Here is a 17,168-nt window from a genome sequence, read left to right as displayed (position 1 = left end):
ATGATCCTGTCACGGCCCCGCGGGCGGACACACAGCGCGAGAACTGCCGTTGGCGGCTTGCAACATTTCTGAACGTTCAGTGTGCGAACAGTGGATCACACAAGCGTCAAAGATTTTACACCAAAGAGAGCACAGCTATACAAAATGAGAAGCACCCAGATTTCTGTAACGTCTGTCAGTTTTAGTCATCTGCACCTGTTGTACGTAAACTATTTGCTGTTCTATCAGAGTTCACGTCAGGAGAATATTATTTTAATGTACAGTTGGAAACTAAAGCAACTCGTGATTTTATTTTGATTGATCAAGTGAACATGAAAAACAAAATATTCGCATGAATAGAAAAATTTTTAGAGCACCACCACAAACAGATGATCATTAGAATAGTACCACGCCACTCCTTTTCCCTCATTCACCGCTGTTTCCCTCCATATAACCTCTAATGCAGGAATGGAAGTATTTTCGGATGCCACCCAAATAACGTTAAGTAACATTTATGTTATCGAATCTATAAGGGAGCGGGCAAAAAGTTTCCAATTGAGGGCGTTGCTGCGGCGTATATGCAACATATCGCAACTCCAATGCGAGGGCACAAGTACCGAAATGTAGTCACGATATTAGTGTGCCATTCGAGTCTTTCAAATGTGCATGCGGAAAATACTGAAACGTGAACTAGCATATGGCGATGTTAATACCAAATGCCTCCAAACAGGACCAACGCGCTATTATTCTTTTCTTGGCTGCCGAAAGACAAAAGCCGGTAGACAGCTATCGGAAAGGGGAGAATTGCATGGTGCTGAGTGTGTCAAAAACGACCGTTGTGGAATGGTGCGCCAAGTTGCGTATTGAATAATGGTAACGCACGTCCACATATCGGGAAGCAGTAGCAAAAATATCTGATCTTTTAACCCGTACTAGGAAGAAGTGTGACATCGGATATCTAATGCAACATTGAACCAGTATGTGTTATCCATGTTCCCTAAGATATCTCGATTTTTTCTGTTTCTGCGAAATCTGTATCAGTACACTAGATACAGGGTATCCCGTGTAGTTTCCTCGAGCAGTAAAAACTGATAGTATCTAAAAACCGACGTGGGTGTACGACAAAAATGCGGTAAAAACAGTGTCCCAGGAGGTGGTGCCAGCTTTAAAAGAGTCATCAAGGTCTGGGTCAGAGCATTAGCTTTGTCATTCAAAAAGAGGTTTTTTAGTATATTCTTACAACACTATATTGTTGTCTGCAGAGACCTCTTGAAAGGAATAGACCGGAATTGTACCTACATACAGCACCAAATCGCTATCAGCTTTAGTCGGAGGAGTCAGTATAACAAAATCGGCTTAGGCTGTTGGCGAAACTGTGAACAGCCTCATTCTCTCTCTTCAGGGATACTTTTTGTAAGAGGCCATTTCTGAACAGACGGCAGTGTTATATCTCGCAGTGTCAGCGGAACAGCACATCACAATCTACAGCTGGTAGGTCTGTGTATCGACGATGCAACAGAAACTTAGTCCCATTTCGATGAATAAACACGCACGGTGACTAACCAGGCAAGTCACAGAAAGTGAAGTACATGTTCTTTCTTGGCATGGGTAAACTAACAAAGAATGTTTCATACAGAAATTTTTATGCTCTTATATTCACTCACTCAACTGCATTTCTAAAGTTTCATTGACTCCCCTTACGTCGACTGTTTGTGGTAATCTGCAAAAGGAACACAAAATTTACCTATTACATAGCTAGAGCAGAAAGTATCTGCTCTATTACATTTTTAATGTAGCGGGAAGCTAACAACGGTGATGCAGTGCTTAGCTTTGTTCTTGCTGTTTATACTAGAGGTGACTGACTGTTTCTGAAGAACATGCCGCAAATGTTCATGAAGAACTGCTGACAATTTTGTTTTCTCTGTTTTTTTCCCTTCCTCCTTCAGTGATCCGAATACTTAATATGTCTCGACAATACCATTCCCACGGAAGGAGGAAGCCAAAGCTTTACTTGCAACGTAACAACACTTCGCTTGTTGCATTAACAGCAACGCTTTCCACGGACGATAAACTTTGCTAAAAACCGTATCTAAATGACGGTAGTAACGACGGTCCCATAGGCATCTAAAATTACCCAAGTTACACCCACTGCAAGGACTTACCACTAAGTCTAAATTACAAAACCGATATTGAGATTACAGAGCACGAATCCTCGACAGAACTTGGGAATTTTAGCGCTCTACATTGGATATCACTCTTACAGACGTGTGAAATGTGACGGACCTTTTAAGAACAGAAAGAAAGGTCGGGGCGGGGGGAAGCCTGTGGTGAGCGCTTGCCTACTGAGGAATAACAGAAAAAAAAGACGGACAGCTTACGAGATTCGTACTGAAGCTACATACGGCATGAACTTAATAAAAGGAAAATACGCAGAGAACTTATTTTCAGACTCCAAAATGAACACAGCAGTGAAGTCCATAGTATTCAACAAATCGTAAGAGTGGACAAGAAAACTGAAAAGAAACGGCCGTGGCCTACAGCTACAAGCTTGGTACCCTTCTGAAATGATTTGCGAAAACCCAATAAGGTTGACACCGCCACGTAATCAATTTCTCAGTAGCAAGTAGAATGATGACTTTCTGTGAGTGATTTTCTAGCAACACCAAGGGTCAATTTCGTTGTTACGTTTAGTTCAGGACTGTTAGTTTAGCTTGTGATTTGGAAGTGGACGTCTAAAAAAAATGGGTACTTCAGTGTCGTTTCACTCTGTATTTTTATGTAACAGGTATTTTACCGATGTGTGCTCGACTTACGTAGTTGCACATGGGTTTGATACATTGGTTGGGTTTATTATTGAATTTACTTGGATACAATATTGGATAGTTGTCTTGGCTTGCAGCATGGAAGCCTTCATTGGAGTTAACACAGCCGAACTAGCAGACTCTTCTGATAATTTTGAAATCAGAGTGGAATTTATTTTGATACTACATGAAGTAAACGGCTGCAATAAATTGTAGGATAAGCGTTTTGATAGTATCGAAAACTGTGACCCAGAATGAAGGCACACATAACAAACAGCCTAAATACGGAATAGACGAGTTTATAAAATACAACATGCAAAAACTCACAAGCATCTCGCATTAACGTTAAAGAATGAGCAAAAATCATTTAAATATTGAAGTCTTCAAACAAATAAAGTGAAACCTATATTGGTGACCACTGCCTGTACGTAATAAACTTCCTAACTTATTTCGCTTTGTATCTTTGTATTTCTAGGCTTCCACACAACGTCCGTGATTTTATAGCCTTGAACGTCCTTGTTATCGTCATTTCAAAGCACTGACATCCCTGTAGATTTCCTAGGAAACATCAGTGCCAATATGAAAAATAAATTACTTACCTTGACATCTGAATGTTCTGAATAGGACATTTTACCACCTCACGTTACAAAAAGCAGAACTACTGTATTACCCGGGAGGGCAAATGCATAGAACTGTACAAATTACAGAACACAAGCCCTTGTCACATGCGTCAAAATTATTAATGCTAGTAGTTAACGAGAAGGTTAAAAATAAAATGTATTGGAACTTAGCCAGTGATCAAGTAGGTCACAGAACAGAGAAAGTAACGAGAGAAGCAATGTTGGCACGTCTCTATATATTGGAAAGAAAATTAAAAGTAAACAAAGAAGCAGGTATAGGATTTCTTGACCTAGAAAAAGCATTTCATATGGTTGAATGGGAGCTATTATTTAAAACATTGCGCACAGTAGGAGCTGACTAGAAGGACAGGCCATTAATTTTGAGTATGTTCAAAATCAAGTAAAATGGCAGCAAGAAAGACGCAAAAACAGGAAGGGCAGTGAGAAGGGGGTGTCATATCACAATACAAATTTAATAAGTTTATCATTATGATATTGCAGAAGTGGCAGTTTCAGAGAAATTCTTAGGGTCTTAATCAAGAGATAACAGAACTGAAACTAGAAATAAATACGAAGAAAATAAAAGTCATGGTTATAGACAATAAAGGTGGTGGAAGAAACACTGACGTAAAAAGAGAAAGTGAGCAACTCTATGAAATAACCGAATTTGTCAGCGTAGAATTGTGGAGAGAAACAAGTCCCAAAAAAAATGAAGAGAAGATTAACACTGGCCAAGAGTGCTTTCCAAAATAAGAACTTATTAAACAAGCAAGGAAAATATTTGCAAAGAGATTTGTGTGGAGTGTCCTGATATCATACGGCATAGCAGCAGAAAGCTCGCTTCGATGGTGCGGGTATGTGGTTCTGGAAGAGAATTACAAGAACTATCAGCACTGACAGAAAAACGAATGATATGGATGTACAGGAAATAAAGATAAGAATGAACGGCTGAAAGCTATAGTCCATCACAAAGCAAAACTCACTGGACACTTAGACATGACAGTCTTCTACAATACATTACCGAAGATAGGGAAGTAAACGAGGGAACGACTGAGCACATTCTATTTGTAAAACATGATCAGTGAGATGGGGTGTTCTCCATACATGGAGATGAATAGGACCAGTGAAAAGTGGAAACTGTGGCTGCAGGCACAAGGGTTAACCTTTTGAAACAACAAGGTAGAAGCAGTTTAAGAACTTCAGTTTTCTATCTGGTGACTCTCTTGATCCTCCTGCCAAACCTTAAGTCATCAGCCACCTGATAAATCTGGCAACAACACGTTCATAATATCTGACGTTATCGGCTGATAAACACATTCCGGTGAAGAGAGCCTGGATGCAATAGTACAGAACACGGTAACCCAGAGCGGTCACGGCATGTTGGCGCCACGACTCTCAACTGGCGACTCGATGGAAAAACTGTTTTGCGACTCACCGCAGTCTTTTACTTAAAGTAACACCAAAACAATATTCACCCCAGTCTCGGGGTTATCACAAGAGTCTGAAAGTTCGGATACATTAATCGCAAGGAACCTTGCACGCTACAAGCTGAGACAACTAAACAATTACGGATGCCATTAAATCAGAAGACCTAACCAATGTACCAATCACACGTGTAACTACGTAAGAGCCAAAAGGTTTATGGCATAAAAATTTAGAGTGAAGAAGCGATGAAAAACCCAAATGTTTTACATGTCTATTTTGAAATCACACGCCAAACTGACGGCCCTTTCGTAATTGTATATACTCCACAGACCTAACTGTAACAATGAAACTGAACCTTGGTAGTGTTGTAATAATACCGATCACAGGAAGTCATCGTTATTCTCGCTGTTGAGACATTAAATATAGGGCGATGTCAAGCAAATACGAGTTTTCCCCAATAATTTCAGAAGAATGGCAAGCTTGCAACAAGAGATCGTCGACGATTCCTTACAATTTCCTTGTTCATTATTAACGGTTTGTTGAATACATTAAATTTATTACACCATAATATGGGCTCCAGTGTTATTTCCATTTTGGAATATGAAATCAAGTTCTGTACATACTTTTCTTTTAATAAATTTCCTAAATTGTCATTCTTTATGTGGCGTCACTGATAACGCACAGATTAAAATCAACATTTACTTATACCTCAGGACTCTCGCTACCAGATTAATTTTTACAAAAGAATTATGTTTTAAGATATTTGGCGCCACTGGAAACATGAGGGTGGTTCATAAACACACAGTATACTGTCATACACGTGTGTTTATCTACTTCCATCAATCTAACCTACTGAAATGCAGAGAAGCACAAGACGAAGCGAAATAGGGTTCCACGTAAGCAAATAACAGATTATCGGTAAATTATGAAAGAAATGTAGTTATGATAAACATCTAAACACTGTGGCAAGAAGGTTTTACATACTGATAGCATATAGGGCAGGGGATGTAATAAATTACTCCATTTGTCATGATATATTTGCTCGAGTATGTGTACGTGGAAGTTTCTGTTAACTGTTTCCCAATTACGAACTGTCTGAAATCTTAAATAAAAAAATGAATTACAAGTAATCTGAAATTAAAATATTATAATACTCCTCAGACTGAATTATAATGTCCAGAAGCTACAACTGTAGCCTCCACAGGGGTCGGAAACTCAGTAGAAAGCAAAAATATGAGAAATTATCCTACATTCCAAGGACTAAGTTACGACCATGCGGACACAGTAAGAAACTTCTGGTGTAAGTCAACCGTACACCAAATGACAGTCGAGCAGCGTAACTAAGTGGCGAAAACAATTCACGAGGTTCTTTTTTATTTGAATTTATAGAACTAGGTATTTCTCGAATTTCTAGCATTTCATGTTTTTCAATAAGCAGTGTTCACCAAGGTTTTGACTTACTCGAGAAATGTTTCCGATGTATGAAAAACATAGTTGAAGAGGCACGATGACCTACCCGTTTATGTACCATCGCAAAAACATGATGTACATGCGTTCGACATCCGGCTAGTTCTTCAAGGATTTCTGGTACTTAAGTTGACTCTCCTGGCACTGTTAATGCAAGTCACGATTATTCTGCAACCACTCACAAGGCTATGGACTATTTATCTCACAATATTGATGGATTTGCGAGGTCTTTGGAGGCAATGGTGCTCATCTTGAGGCATCAAGCAGTTCTGAACAATTTTCTTTCTGATGAATATTGCTATTATCTACAGTTTTCGAGCTTCTCCCTTAATTTTGGATCTTGTGCCTCCTTGAAGTATGTCCTCTAGCTGCCGCAACGGTTGAGCAACCGCCATCGTTAGTAGTACTTTTCTGCACAGCTTCTGAATAACTTTTCACATGAGGTTTGTGTATGGAAATAGTATACACCCCCACCCTCTTAAATGTGATCCGTAAGGAAGGATGGTACATTGAAATAGCTCATTTTATGTTATGATTTGCATGAATCTGATGTTTTAACGAAATCACAATTCATATGATGAGTAACGATAATACCATAAGCTGTGTTTACTGGTTTATTTATAGGAAACCGGTTTCGGTGTTACACTATACGGATGTGTTACCGTAATAGGCACCAGAGATGATAGAACTTCTGCAATCACCCATTTTTTGTTTTTACCTTCTACACAAACTTTGGTGATGATTCGTGATGTGTATTGTAGCACTGAAGTCGTCTACAGACTACAGATAAATAAACCAGCAAAAAAGAGAGAACAGTGTTAACGTTAATGCATATAATATACAATAACAGCTGTGGTCTTAGCATCCAGCGGAACTGGATGTACGGAGAGAATCACAGTTGGACAAGAAACTTGTGATAATCTAGTTAATAGCAGTTGTAACGTGAATAGTATGTTTTTCGTATTACTTGAAGCATGAAGACAAAAACCGGTGGCTCGAAACGCATCGTAAATAATTTTTTATGAAATTAATAATACATAGACATTGTGGCTTATTACAGCATAAGCATAGAGCTTCATTGTAATTTAAGCAAAACTAGTATGGCGAATCTTTATAGCACGTCTTAATATTCTGGGAAAAAGAGTTTTGCACTGCGGTTAGCATACCACTAAAACTGAAGGTCCTCCAATACAATATGCTGAAGGTGTCGGGTGGAGGTGAGCGTACGGGGAAGGGGGGGGGGGGGGAGGTTTATACGTAGGTAGTCAGAATATATCCCATGTTGATGTTTTTTAAGACCAACTCCAGTGGACGACAAATGATGTGTGCGGTGTAGACGGAAGTGGCTACATAACGCCACACCGCTATGAGGTGAACGCTGAATACTGGTTATGAGGATCGTCCGTTTTGCTAAAGTAGAAATATAATATCAAAGATACTAGCTAATGGTAGCTGTTTAATATTGAAAAGGGTAACGCTTCTCAATGTTTTCGCAAAATTTTGCAGAAAATTAGGAAGTGTTATTCCTTATAATATTATCATCTTGTTAGGCCAAGCACTGACAAAAAATTTGATTAATGCTAGTTGTTTGTTGATAACGTTTTTCTTGTCAAACGTTGTTGGCAAATTTTACCCAAGCTGCTAGGAACCTTAACAATACACAACGTACTGTCTGCAAAATTCAAAACAGCCGTTATTTTGCTTCGGAATAAATATATATATATATATAGGATGGACTGAACCTAAGAATACATGCCTTCTGCTTTTATCCGTAATGAATCGTAACGTGTGACCTCATATGCGCGCAAACCGCGGTCGGACATTAACGTTCGAAAAATAAGTCCTCATGCAACCACCGCAGTCTGTCCCGAAATCAAATGGAGCAGTAAAATGAAGATTAAGAAGACCTCAAAGAACGAAGTCTTCTACTATGATTGAACGTGGCAAGAATAGGTTAGTTTCCGTTGGTAGCAGTCGACATCAGCGTCAAAGTACTGATAAACCTGGACGTTAGTGCCCTGTTCCCTTGACGGTCTGTGTGAGAGCCACCATTTTAAATTCACTGTGGAGCGTTTCAACCAATATGAACCGGCCTGTATTCAAACCAAATTCGAGACTGATATGCTTTAAGGCTGATTCTCATTGAACCTCAAGGACCGAAACGTCAAAGCACCCCGCAATGCACTTCAAATGGCCACATCCAAACAGACTGTCAACGGAACGTGACGCCGACATTTACGTTTCCGGGGACTCGAAGGGAGCGGCAGTGACTTCATCCGTCAGAGTGGAAACTATGATTTTACAATACCTGGACAAACAAAAACCTCTGCATAAATAAGAACAGTGCAGAAAATTTTCATTTGCAAAGAAAGTTAAGAATGAAGTAATCAGCTCCACTGAACGATACAAATGTAGTTGCTATAGGTGTTTCTTGGTACTTAGAAAGAAAACAAAACAACTAGATAAGGTAAAATGTCTATGATTTGCCATTAAATATTGTCTGAAGTGTTTATATGCACAAATTTCTTTGTGAAAATAAGTGTGTATGTACTGAAATGGTTTTACGACTCTCCTGCTACTGCTTCTGAGCAGCGTGGAAAGTTTACCACAAAACCTTTGCCAAAAATATGCCTTCCAATTTTGCTCTGGCCCTTAATAAAGTATAATCAGCTGTACTTTTATTATGGTATTATGCATAGGTCAGAATAACAAAGTGATTGAGAGGTGAGTGTTTACAGGACAGCTACCATAATAATAACCAATCAGAGAATATGCTTGGTCACGGCTATGGCATCGGTCTGCTGCCTCTGGTGCGAGTTGCAACCGTGAGTTATAGGTGCGCTTGCAGCCGGTAATACAACTGATTCGTTTAAATTGTTTGCAGTGATTCTCTGTGTGGCGGGCTTATCTTGGGAAACAGAATGCCCAGAACTCGAAGTGCAGATAAAAACGATAATACATTACCAGCCTGTTAACTATACAGAATACTGCACGTCAACAGGTAACGTATGAAAGTATCCACAACGGAAGCACTCATATGTTGCTCATGCAGCCATATTGCGTCCGCTATCAAAAATTAACCGACAACATTGGTCCCTCCTGTGCACAACGGTCAGTCTGTTAGTTTCATCGAAGTGTAGTGTCCCATTTTCCTCCACCATCTAAAAACTTTTTGTCTAGAAACAAAAAAATATATATATGTCAAACAAATATTGTTTATCCACCAGGAAGGCACTGACCAACATGTTTGTCTTTCTTGTATTTTCGTTCTTTACGAAGTATGTAGCCATTTTTAAGGAGCACCCTACACCTTTTATTCGGTTACCCACTTTCCCTCCTCAAGACCTATTCAGAACGTGCCTCAGTTTATCATTCACGTCAACATAACTAGAATAAAAACTTAACGAAAAAGTGACTGAACTTATACTATTATAGCCTACAGGGTGCATGTTCCTTGGGTAACGTAATTCATCCAGAGTAAACACAGGGATACAGTGATTCGGTCAACCGGCTACAGCTGCAGGTCTGTGTGAGCACAAAGTGTAGCAAACAAAGGTAACGTAGAAATGCCACCCGTCTATAGAGGATCTAAGTTAAACTAACTGAAGACGGTTGACTGAATAGGCGTTGTGCTTTTTCCTTATGTTTTCGGTGTACCGGCACTGTGTGACAGTACAGGAGTGTCGTACTCACATTCGTGTTATGTGACAGTTTTGGAACATGTCTTGAAATGGATTGTTGTGCGAAAAATATGGGATGATATTTAAAATTGCGTACTGCTGTTAACATTTCCTTAAGTCACGAAGGTACAAGACAATCATGCTGTCTAGTTTTCCCCTCTGGCATAAATAACATCTGCTTGATACTGTTTTTCTTCCTTCATTTTTCTTCTGGACAAAGCTACTCTGAACTGTCAACATAAATGGAGCACCCTGTATTCCGACTCAACAGCCAATTCACAGTGACCATCACCTCACGTCAAAATATTCCGCAATGCTTTGCACATAGAGGCATTCACACAGGTCGTCAACGGACCATTACGTCACGGTTCCTCGGGAAGGAAGTTTCGATGGTGGCGTCTGCTACGCATATCCGCTGCTCTCGTCCTTTCGTACCAGTGGATTTTGTATTTTTGTGTCTTGTACGTGTTAATTTTATTGTTTTTGCGTTTTGGTGGTAAATTGCAAATGTTCCTAGTGGACTTGGATTTTTTTTTGCGTTGAAGTGTCTTCCCCAAACGAGGTCAGATACCTGAAAGCGATAAATTATAGGTTTTACAACGACAAAGCAGAGCTAATGCCCACTTTGTATGCAAATATGTTAACGAAGCAGTTTTAATTGAATAACATTTTAGTGAAAAATTCAGGTATAGTGAAGGAAAAATAAGTAGTTTATGCCATTAGTTACGTAAGAAAAAATATGATGGATAAGGTGAACAGGCTATTTATTCCCTAATAAATATTGTTTGATGTGATTATAATCTAGCAAACAAATATCGACGTTTTGAAATATTCCACTTCTCAGCACTTTTCCATGTTTAACTGATCAAGAATATAGGTTATAAGTTAGTTTTGAGCATTAGCAAACTTTATCGCCGTCATTCTTCAGTTCCGATGCTATCTCATAACCTCACTTTCACCGTACTTAGCTATGCCAATTTATGCAACGTGACGGTCTGTGTGAATACACTGTCATGACGTTGCCGTGTGTGATGGCCAGTGCGAATTGACCTTAACTGGAACACAGATGGAACCTCACAGTCTCACTTTCATGGATCGGGACTGAGGTGTTTCCGACGCTCCATCTACTGCGAATACGCCACAATTTGACGGTGACGTAGGCTTCCCTCGACAGCGCTCGTGAGAAGGCAGGGAGGCTTTGACGAGAGCAGTGCCAAGCCGAGCTGCGTGGTTGGCGGACTCGGGGCGGCGGCAGAACGCGTGGCGGTCCCACGCGGGCGGTGTGGCGGTACGGTACCTGTTGTTGCAGCGGCTCGTGGCCCAGGTCGGGGTCCAGGATGTCCGGCTGCGAACCCCGGCCGCGCACCGACCACTGCGGCAGCCAGAACAAGCACGCCCTCATCAGCATCGTCTCACTCTTAATGTCAATGCGCCCGTTTTGTGATTCCTTCCCCGGAGAGCGCCAAAACTGGCACAATACGCGAAGGAAACGCAAGAACTGCTTTTGTAATTAATATACAGTCACGTTGGGGAATGAAATTATTAGATTAGTGTCGCAGTTAAGGACGTGCAAGAACTGATAGTAGTAATACCGCTTACGGCTCTTAAAAAATATTTATCGCGACTGCAATTTCGACGTTTTTCGAGCACAGTGTAAAGTCAAATCCTACCGGTATTCTACAACGTCAAGTCGTGGTATACTGCGACAGTTTCCAACAGTATGAATGCAAATACCACGTGGGCATAATTAAAAAGCAGCTACACATGGAGGCCAAGCGTGGGCTGTAATTATCGTATGGCAGAGAAACTTGCTAGATATACTACTGAATTAATGCGGAACCGAGTTATGTTGGAAAAAAATAATAATTCCAGTTTTGGCCACCAGATACAAATCTGGCGCTGTACAGCATCTCGTCGACGCCTCTCAAGTTCAAGAAATAGTGCAAGGGACCGTTAGTATTAAAATCAACATTGTGCCTTTGACACTGAGTTGTGCTGCCCACGTCCTGTTTTAATTCATTACATATGGAAACATTTCAGTACATGTTTCTTACATTCACAGCACCAGCGTTTCACAAGTGGCCAAAACTATAACTAATTTTTTTCCAACGTAAACCGGTTCCGAACTAACGCATCGGAATATCTACGGAGTATTGCCTTCATACAACTATTACAGCCCATACTGAACCTGTGTGAGCAGCTGCACTTTAATAAGCAGTACATGTACTGGTATAAGTCCACTTGCGATTACGCACACACACACACACACACACACACACACACACACACACACACACACCATACGGACATAATGTGGTGATTTTTTCTTTTTAATTCCAAATCCAATCAACAGTCAGCTATCAGAATGATTCGCTTCTACTTATCTTACGGATGTAGGTTTTGCTCTTACGCATGCTAATTATTTTTGTGCTTTCCATATATGTGATCACAGCTGTAGAAGAGTGGGTGTACTTGCAAAATCATACCTATTTGCATTTAGACTGCTGGAAACCATGTTCCACCAAGTTACGACTTGATGCTGCAGAGTGTGCTTACAGTTTAACGGGCTGTTATAGATGACAAGATGCCGAAATTGCTATCCCAGTTAATATTTTTTTAACAGGTACAAGCGGACTTATTAAATTCAGTAATTAAATTGAGGCTGTGGACCCAGTCATCAAAATATGCACGAACACTATACCATAACCTTTTCAAGTATCCCTTACTCATTACGAGCACTGTACACCGACATTGTGTGCAGCTAATCGAAAGCTCACGCCAGAAAACCTTACGTTTTTCCCCCTCCATGTGTTTACAACAGCTACACATCTAATCGGACTCTATGTAGTAGACAAGTTTCAATGATGGCAGTTCCGATCACGTCTTTTGATAATATTTACGGTAATGTACGCCGATTCGCCTAAGGCTCTGTACATATACATTGATTAAATTTACTTGTAGAATGCAAGTGAATTTGGTACTTTATTCTGAATTATTGATGCTAACAACCTGTCAGGCATCATGGCTCAATATTATTGGGTTGTTATGCTTGAAGATGTAGTTTTAATGCTATTGTTGAACTCTCATGTTGACTTGAGTTAATGGTTTAGATCAACTCAAAACCATGGAATCAGCGTAGAAATAATCCTGATATTGTTCTTATCATGTAGATAACAATACATGTTATCGGTTAGTTTCAACATATTTATTTCGTGAGTAATAAATACTAAATGTTTGAAATTTGCAGCAGATTACAACAGTGTTCAACTAACATGTGAAAGGTTGCAGGTACATAAATATTACTTACTAGTAATTTCGTTTAATAATGATGAAAGTCACATCCAACACTCTTTAACGTCGACTCTGTCCACAGACAAACCACTAACAGTATCAGTTTCTCCTCATTCGTTCCGGTATGTGTCCGCTACATGAAAATTTTGCCACGAATAACGCCAATTTGACGCACGATGTAGTGGTGAAAAATTAATTTAAAATAAACATTTGAGTGTAATCTCTGGCACAAAGTAATTTGAGTACTCAAGACGTGCAATCAGGTCTGTGAAAATTTATAATCCAGTGTTTCTGGCAACGGTGTATATCCCTAGGGGCACGACAAGAGGCCCACATTTTGAGGTTTTATCTGAATTTTGCTATACTCTCTAATCTTAACACAAAAATGTATTATGAAGAATTTTAACATGGGTCCTCGCCAAACGAAGTTAATAATGGCTCCATCCTCTATCAAAGTACTAGATTTTAGTTCGACAGCTCTTATGTTGTGAAAATGAATGTCATACAAGCACAGGCATCTCCGGTCTTTGGTTTCAATAAAACTCGAAAAGTTATGCAACCACGTTATTTACATCGATTTCAGTACTGAATGACTGAAAATTTCGTCGCTGTTACAGGATGGCACCGTAACAAGATCCGAGTGGTTTCAATCAAAATACTTACTACGGTTATTTGTGCCCGAACATGAGATTGAATAGAAAGTCAAATCAGCACTTCCTGTAACCCATGACGTCCCAGTATGCAAACTGCATGCACTAAGATGTGGCTACTTTAGGTGTTAGAAATTCTGTAACACATTATTAGTATAAAATAATTAGCATGTACTCATTTCTAAGGAATAACTAGCTACTAAAGAACTGATGTGCTTACTCTGCGTGATGCAGGTAATACAGAGGAACGTTACATACAAATTAAAGGGATAAATCACTGGACATGCAAGTGTTCGAGGGATCTGCTATGAGTAAGAAGGGAGATAAACTGAATAAAATGATACAACACTCCAGATCACGTCGCTATAGCATCAAAATGTGGGGTGCAGTAGATCATTATTTTTCCATGTCTGATTCTCCTTGTAGCCTTTGACACAAATGTGAAGTTGCTGGCGACGTGAAAGCAATATCAAAACATCAACCTAAGCATCGCTAGGTCCGAAACAGTGCCCACCTCCACTCTTCGTCGATGCGTTTAGCGACAGACCCAAGCACTTCTGTAGATTTGGTAGGGAACCTACTGACGTAAGATGAAGCTACAAATACATAATGTAGACAAAAAACCTTGATACATACTATAGACTTTGATGTGAAACACCGCCGTAGAGAAACCACATTTGCATCATAAACGTGAGAGGTAGCATAAAACGAAGGAGTTGAAGCAGTTCACAGCGTCAAGGGCTCTATCTCTAAGGAGGGGGTGAGCAGGTGTAAACAAAGAGGAAACGACGGTAGCAACATCCTCAACATTGATTTAGAAGGATATACAGCGCTCCAAGAATTATTCTTGATCGCTGCTGGCTGTTGACAAATTGATATCGATACTCAATTACTCTTGTTATTGGAGTATCATTAAGTTGCTGTGATTGATGTCAGAATAGGCTATCAGATTTATACTCACGAGAATTGAAAAATAATATGCCGTTGAAAAGAAAGGTTGATTTTAATTCTACGATGTTATGTACTCATCAATAGTGCAAGGCGCTCTACCAAACCAGAACGTCTCTTTCAAATTGCCTCTATTTCCCCTGTAACAAGCGAATAAAAGGAAAGTCTTGGGGCAGTCTCTAGACAACATTTATAGGTCTATTCAATTATATGTACCTTAGGGTGAACAGTTCTGGTACTCCCTGACGAATGTTTGATCTGAATGACTTTAGGAGTACGGTATTTTTGGCAACCATAAAACTACACTATAAAAGCTACCGCAGTGAAAAACGTTTCATCGATTAGCGAGAGCAGCCCTTCTAGGTCTCTTAATAAAAGAACGGTATAACGAATTTGACGCGTGCTATGGATTTCGTTAGACGGGGCCGGTTCCACGGCTACGTAAGCAGGCATATGTCTGCGATTTGTTAGTGGTTTTAGTTGCTACCTATGTGCGTGCACTTGCGCAAAATAATCGCAGTGCTAGAACTGTTTTAACGTAATGTGCCCCAAAAACTGCTTATGTTCCTTATCTTCATTGAAGGCCAATTCTCTCTCTTGTCGTATATGCTGTTACACCTAAACCTAATAAAAGAAAAATATGAAAGGAAACTTTACATTGTGTTAAACTCTAGTTCCGAAACTACAGCCCGACATTGAAGCGTTTGCAGTTACATTTAATGCCGCACATTGCAATAAACAGAAAGATAGTAATACAAAGCTGGGATTTCCTGAAAGATGGAGCCACCATGAGTGGCCTGCTTACATCTCTGAGAATGTTGTTTTAAATGCGCTCATGTAAATAATGGTAGCGAGGGGCCTAATACAGTGAAAAGAAAAAAAAAGAAGAATCACAGAATTTCGTGAAGGTATTTAGGAGACAGGTAATAGAAGCATAGATTCTGAGTAGCGCAAGTTTGATTGGAGACCGTGGTGTAATCAGAGAGTCTTTGGTAGTAAGAGACATTCTGTCAACAAATGTAGGCGTTGCCAAATTGTAACGTTAACTGATAAATATTGTCTGGGCATAAAATATGTAGGTGTTTCGATTTACCGTAAACAGTGGGCAGATGTTTCGTGCATGCTTATGACATCCACTTGCGACCCTCATTTAACTGGTCAATAAAGGAAATGGATACTTTCGGTCGTTGTCAATCTTTTGATACTGAAGAGAACTAGTACAGTATTAACCTTCTTGTAAATGTTACAGTACTTATCTCCGTGGTTGCTAAGACAATTGTAGAGGACTTTCTCCCAATACAAGACACCTTTGCGGTTTTATTTTCACCCAGACGTGTTTAAGCACTATTGGTGATACCTTCAGTGGATTTATTTGTGTAATTTCCTTCTCACATGAAGCTACTGGATGTCTATCGTAGTACCTTCATTTCTACTATGGTGTCTACAACTTGTCATAGTTTTTGATGTTGTGGTACTTTTGCTTTGTTTGTGTCTAGGTAATACGCTTACTTCTTTGGTTTTTGTTGATACACATGTATTTTCTAAGATTTGTTTGCAAAGCACAGCACAGCATTAAGAAATTTAATTACGTCTTTGCTGACGGATTTCTTGTTTCAACACACTCGCCATAGTGACAGCATCTTGGCTGCACTTATTTAGATAAGGAGAAAAGTGCGAGAGAAAGACTGTGCATTCATTTATAATGTTCCGTTCTTAAGGTGGATCACTCCCTTACCGTAGTTGGTAACGGTGACAAGTAGTCCGGGTGCAAGTACTGGTTGGCGCTGGTGGTCAGCATGGTGGCTCCCTCGCGCTCGTCCACGGCACAACAACACTCGAAGCACGCTACGAGACTCCGACGCACATGACTGTCTCACTGCGCTGCTCCACTGTACTGTCGCCGCACCAGCTGCTTCTCGTTCGGCGTCCGCGAGGCGACTGCGGAGCGCGCGCCGCCCGCCTCCCCACCACCGCCGCCCGCGGCAGTCGCCGCTCTCTGATTGGTCCGCGCGCCGCGGCCACCGACTCGGCGCTATCGCCGCGGTGCGAGCCGGCGACACCGCTCTGTCTACTTAGCGAATTGTTTAAACGCGGGGAAGGGTGGTCGCGGTAGCCGTGCGCGCGGCCGGAGGCGGACCGCACCGCCGCGGCGAGCAAAAGGAGAGGAATATCGGGGAAGCGGGAAGGGGAGAAGGCCCCAAAAAAATTAAAAGAAGGCTGCCGACGTGATGTGAGGAGCAGCCGCCACCGCCTTACGCCTGTCGAGAGGGCGCGACGGCTGAACGGTGCCGCCTCCCAGCGGGGAGG

The 17,168-nt window shown here is 40.6% G+C and overlaps 1 protein-coding gene across 2 annotated transcripts in view; it reads right to left on the bottom strand.

Moving 5' to 3' along the window:
• The window catches only part of LOC124612979 (zinc finger protein Noc-like), a 113,174-nt gene extending 96,353 nt beyond the window's left edge, over positions 1-16,821 (bottom strand). Inside the window, exons 1-2 of one of the 2 annotated variants that reach the window (XM_047141513.1) lie at positions 16,597-16,815; positions 11,270-11,344 (exon numbers count right to left, since the gene is read on the bottom strand). In XM_047141513.1, the coding sequence (XP_046997469.1) occupies positions 11,270-11,344; positions 16,597-16,659 (138 nt within the window). In that variant the 5' untranslated portion in view covers positions 16,660-16,815. Of the gene's footprint in view, positions 1-11,269; positions 11,345-16,596 lie in introns of both variants that reach the window. The other variant, XM_047141514.1, reaches the window with a different exon arrangement.
• Positions 16,822-17,168: the final 347 nt, after the last annotated feature.

Source organism: Schistocerca americana, chromosome 4, assembly GCF_021461395.2.
Source record: "Schistocerca americana isolate TAMUIC-IGC-003095 chromosome 4, iqSchAmer2.1, whole genome shotgun sequence".
Taxonomy (NCBI): Eukaryota; Metazoa; Arthropoda; class Insecta; order Orthoptera; family Acrididae; genus Schistocerca; species Schistocerca americana.
Note: the sequence above shows the minus strand (reverse complement) of the source record. Positions and strands in the feature narration are given on the sequence as shown.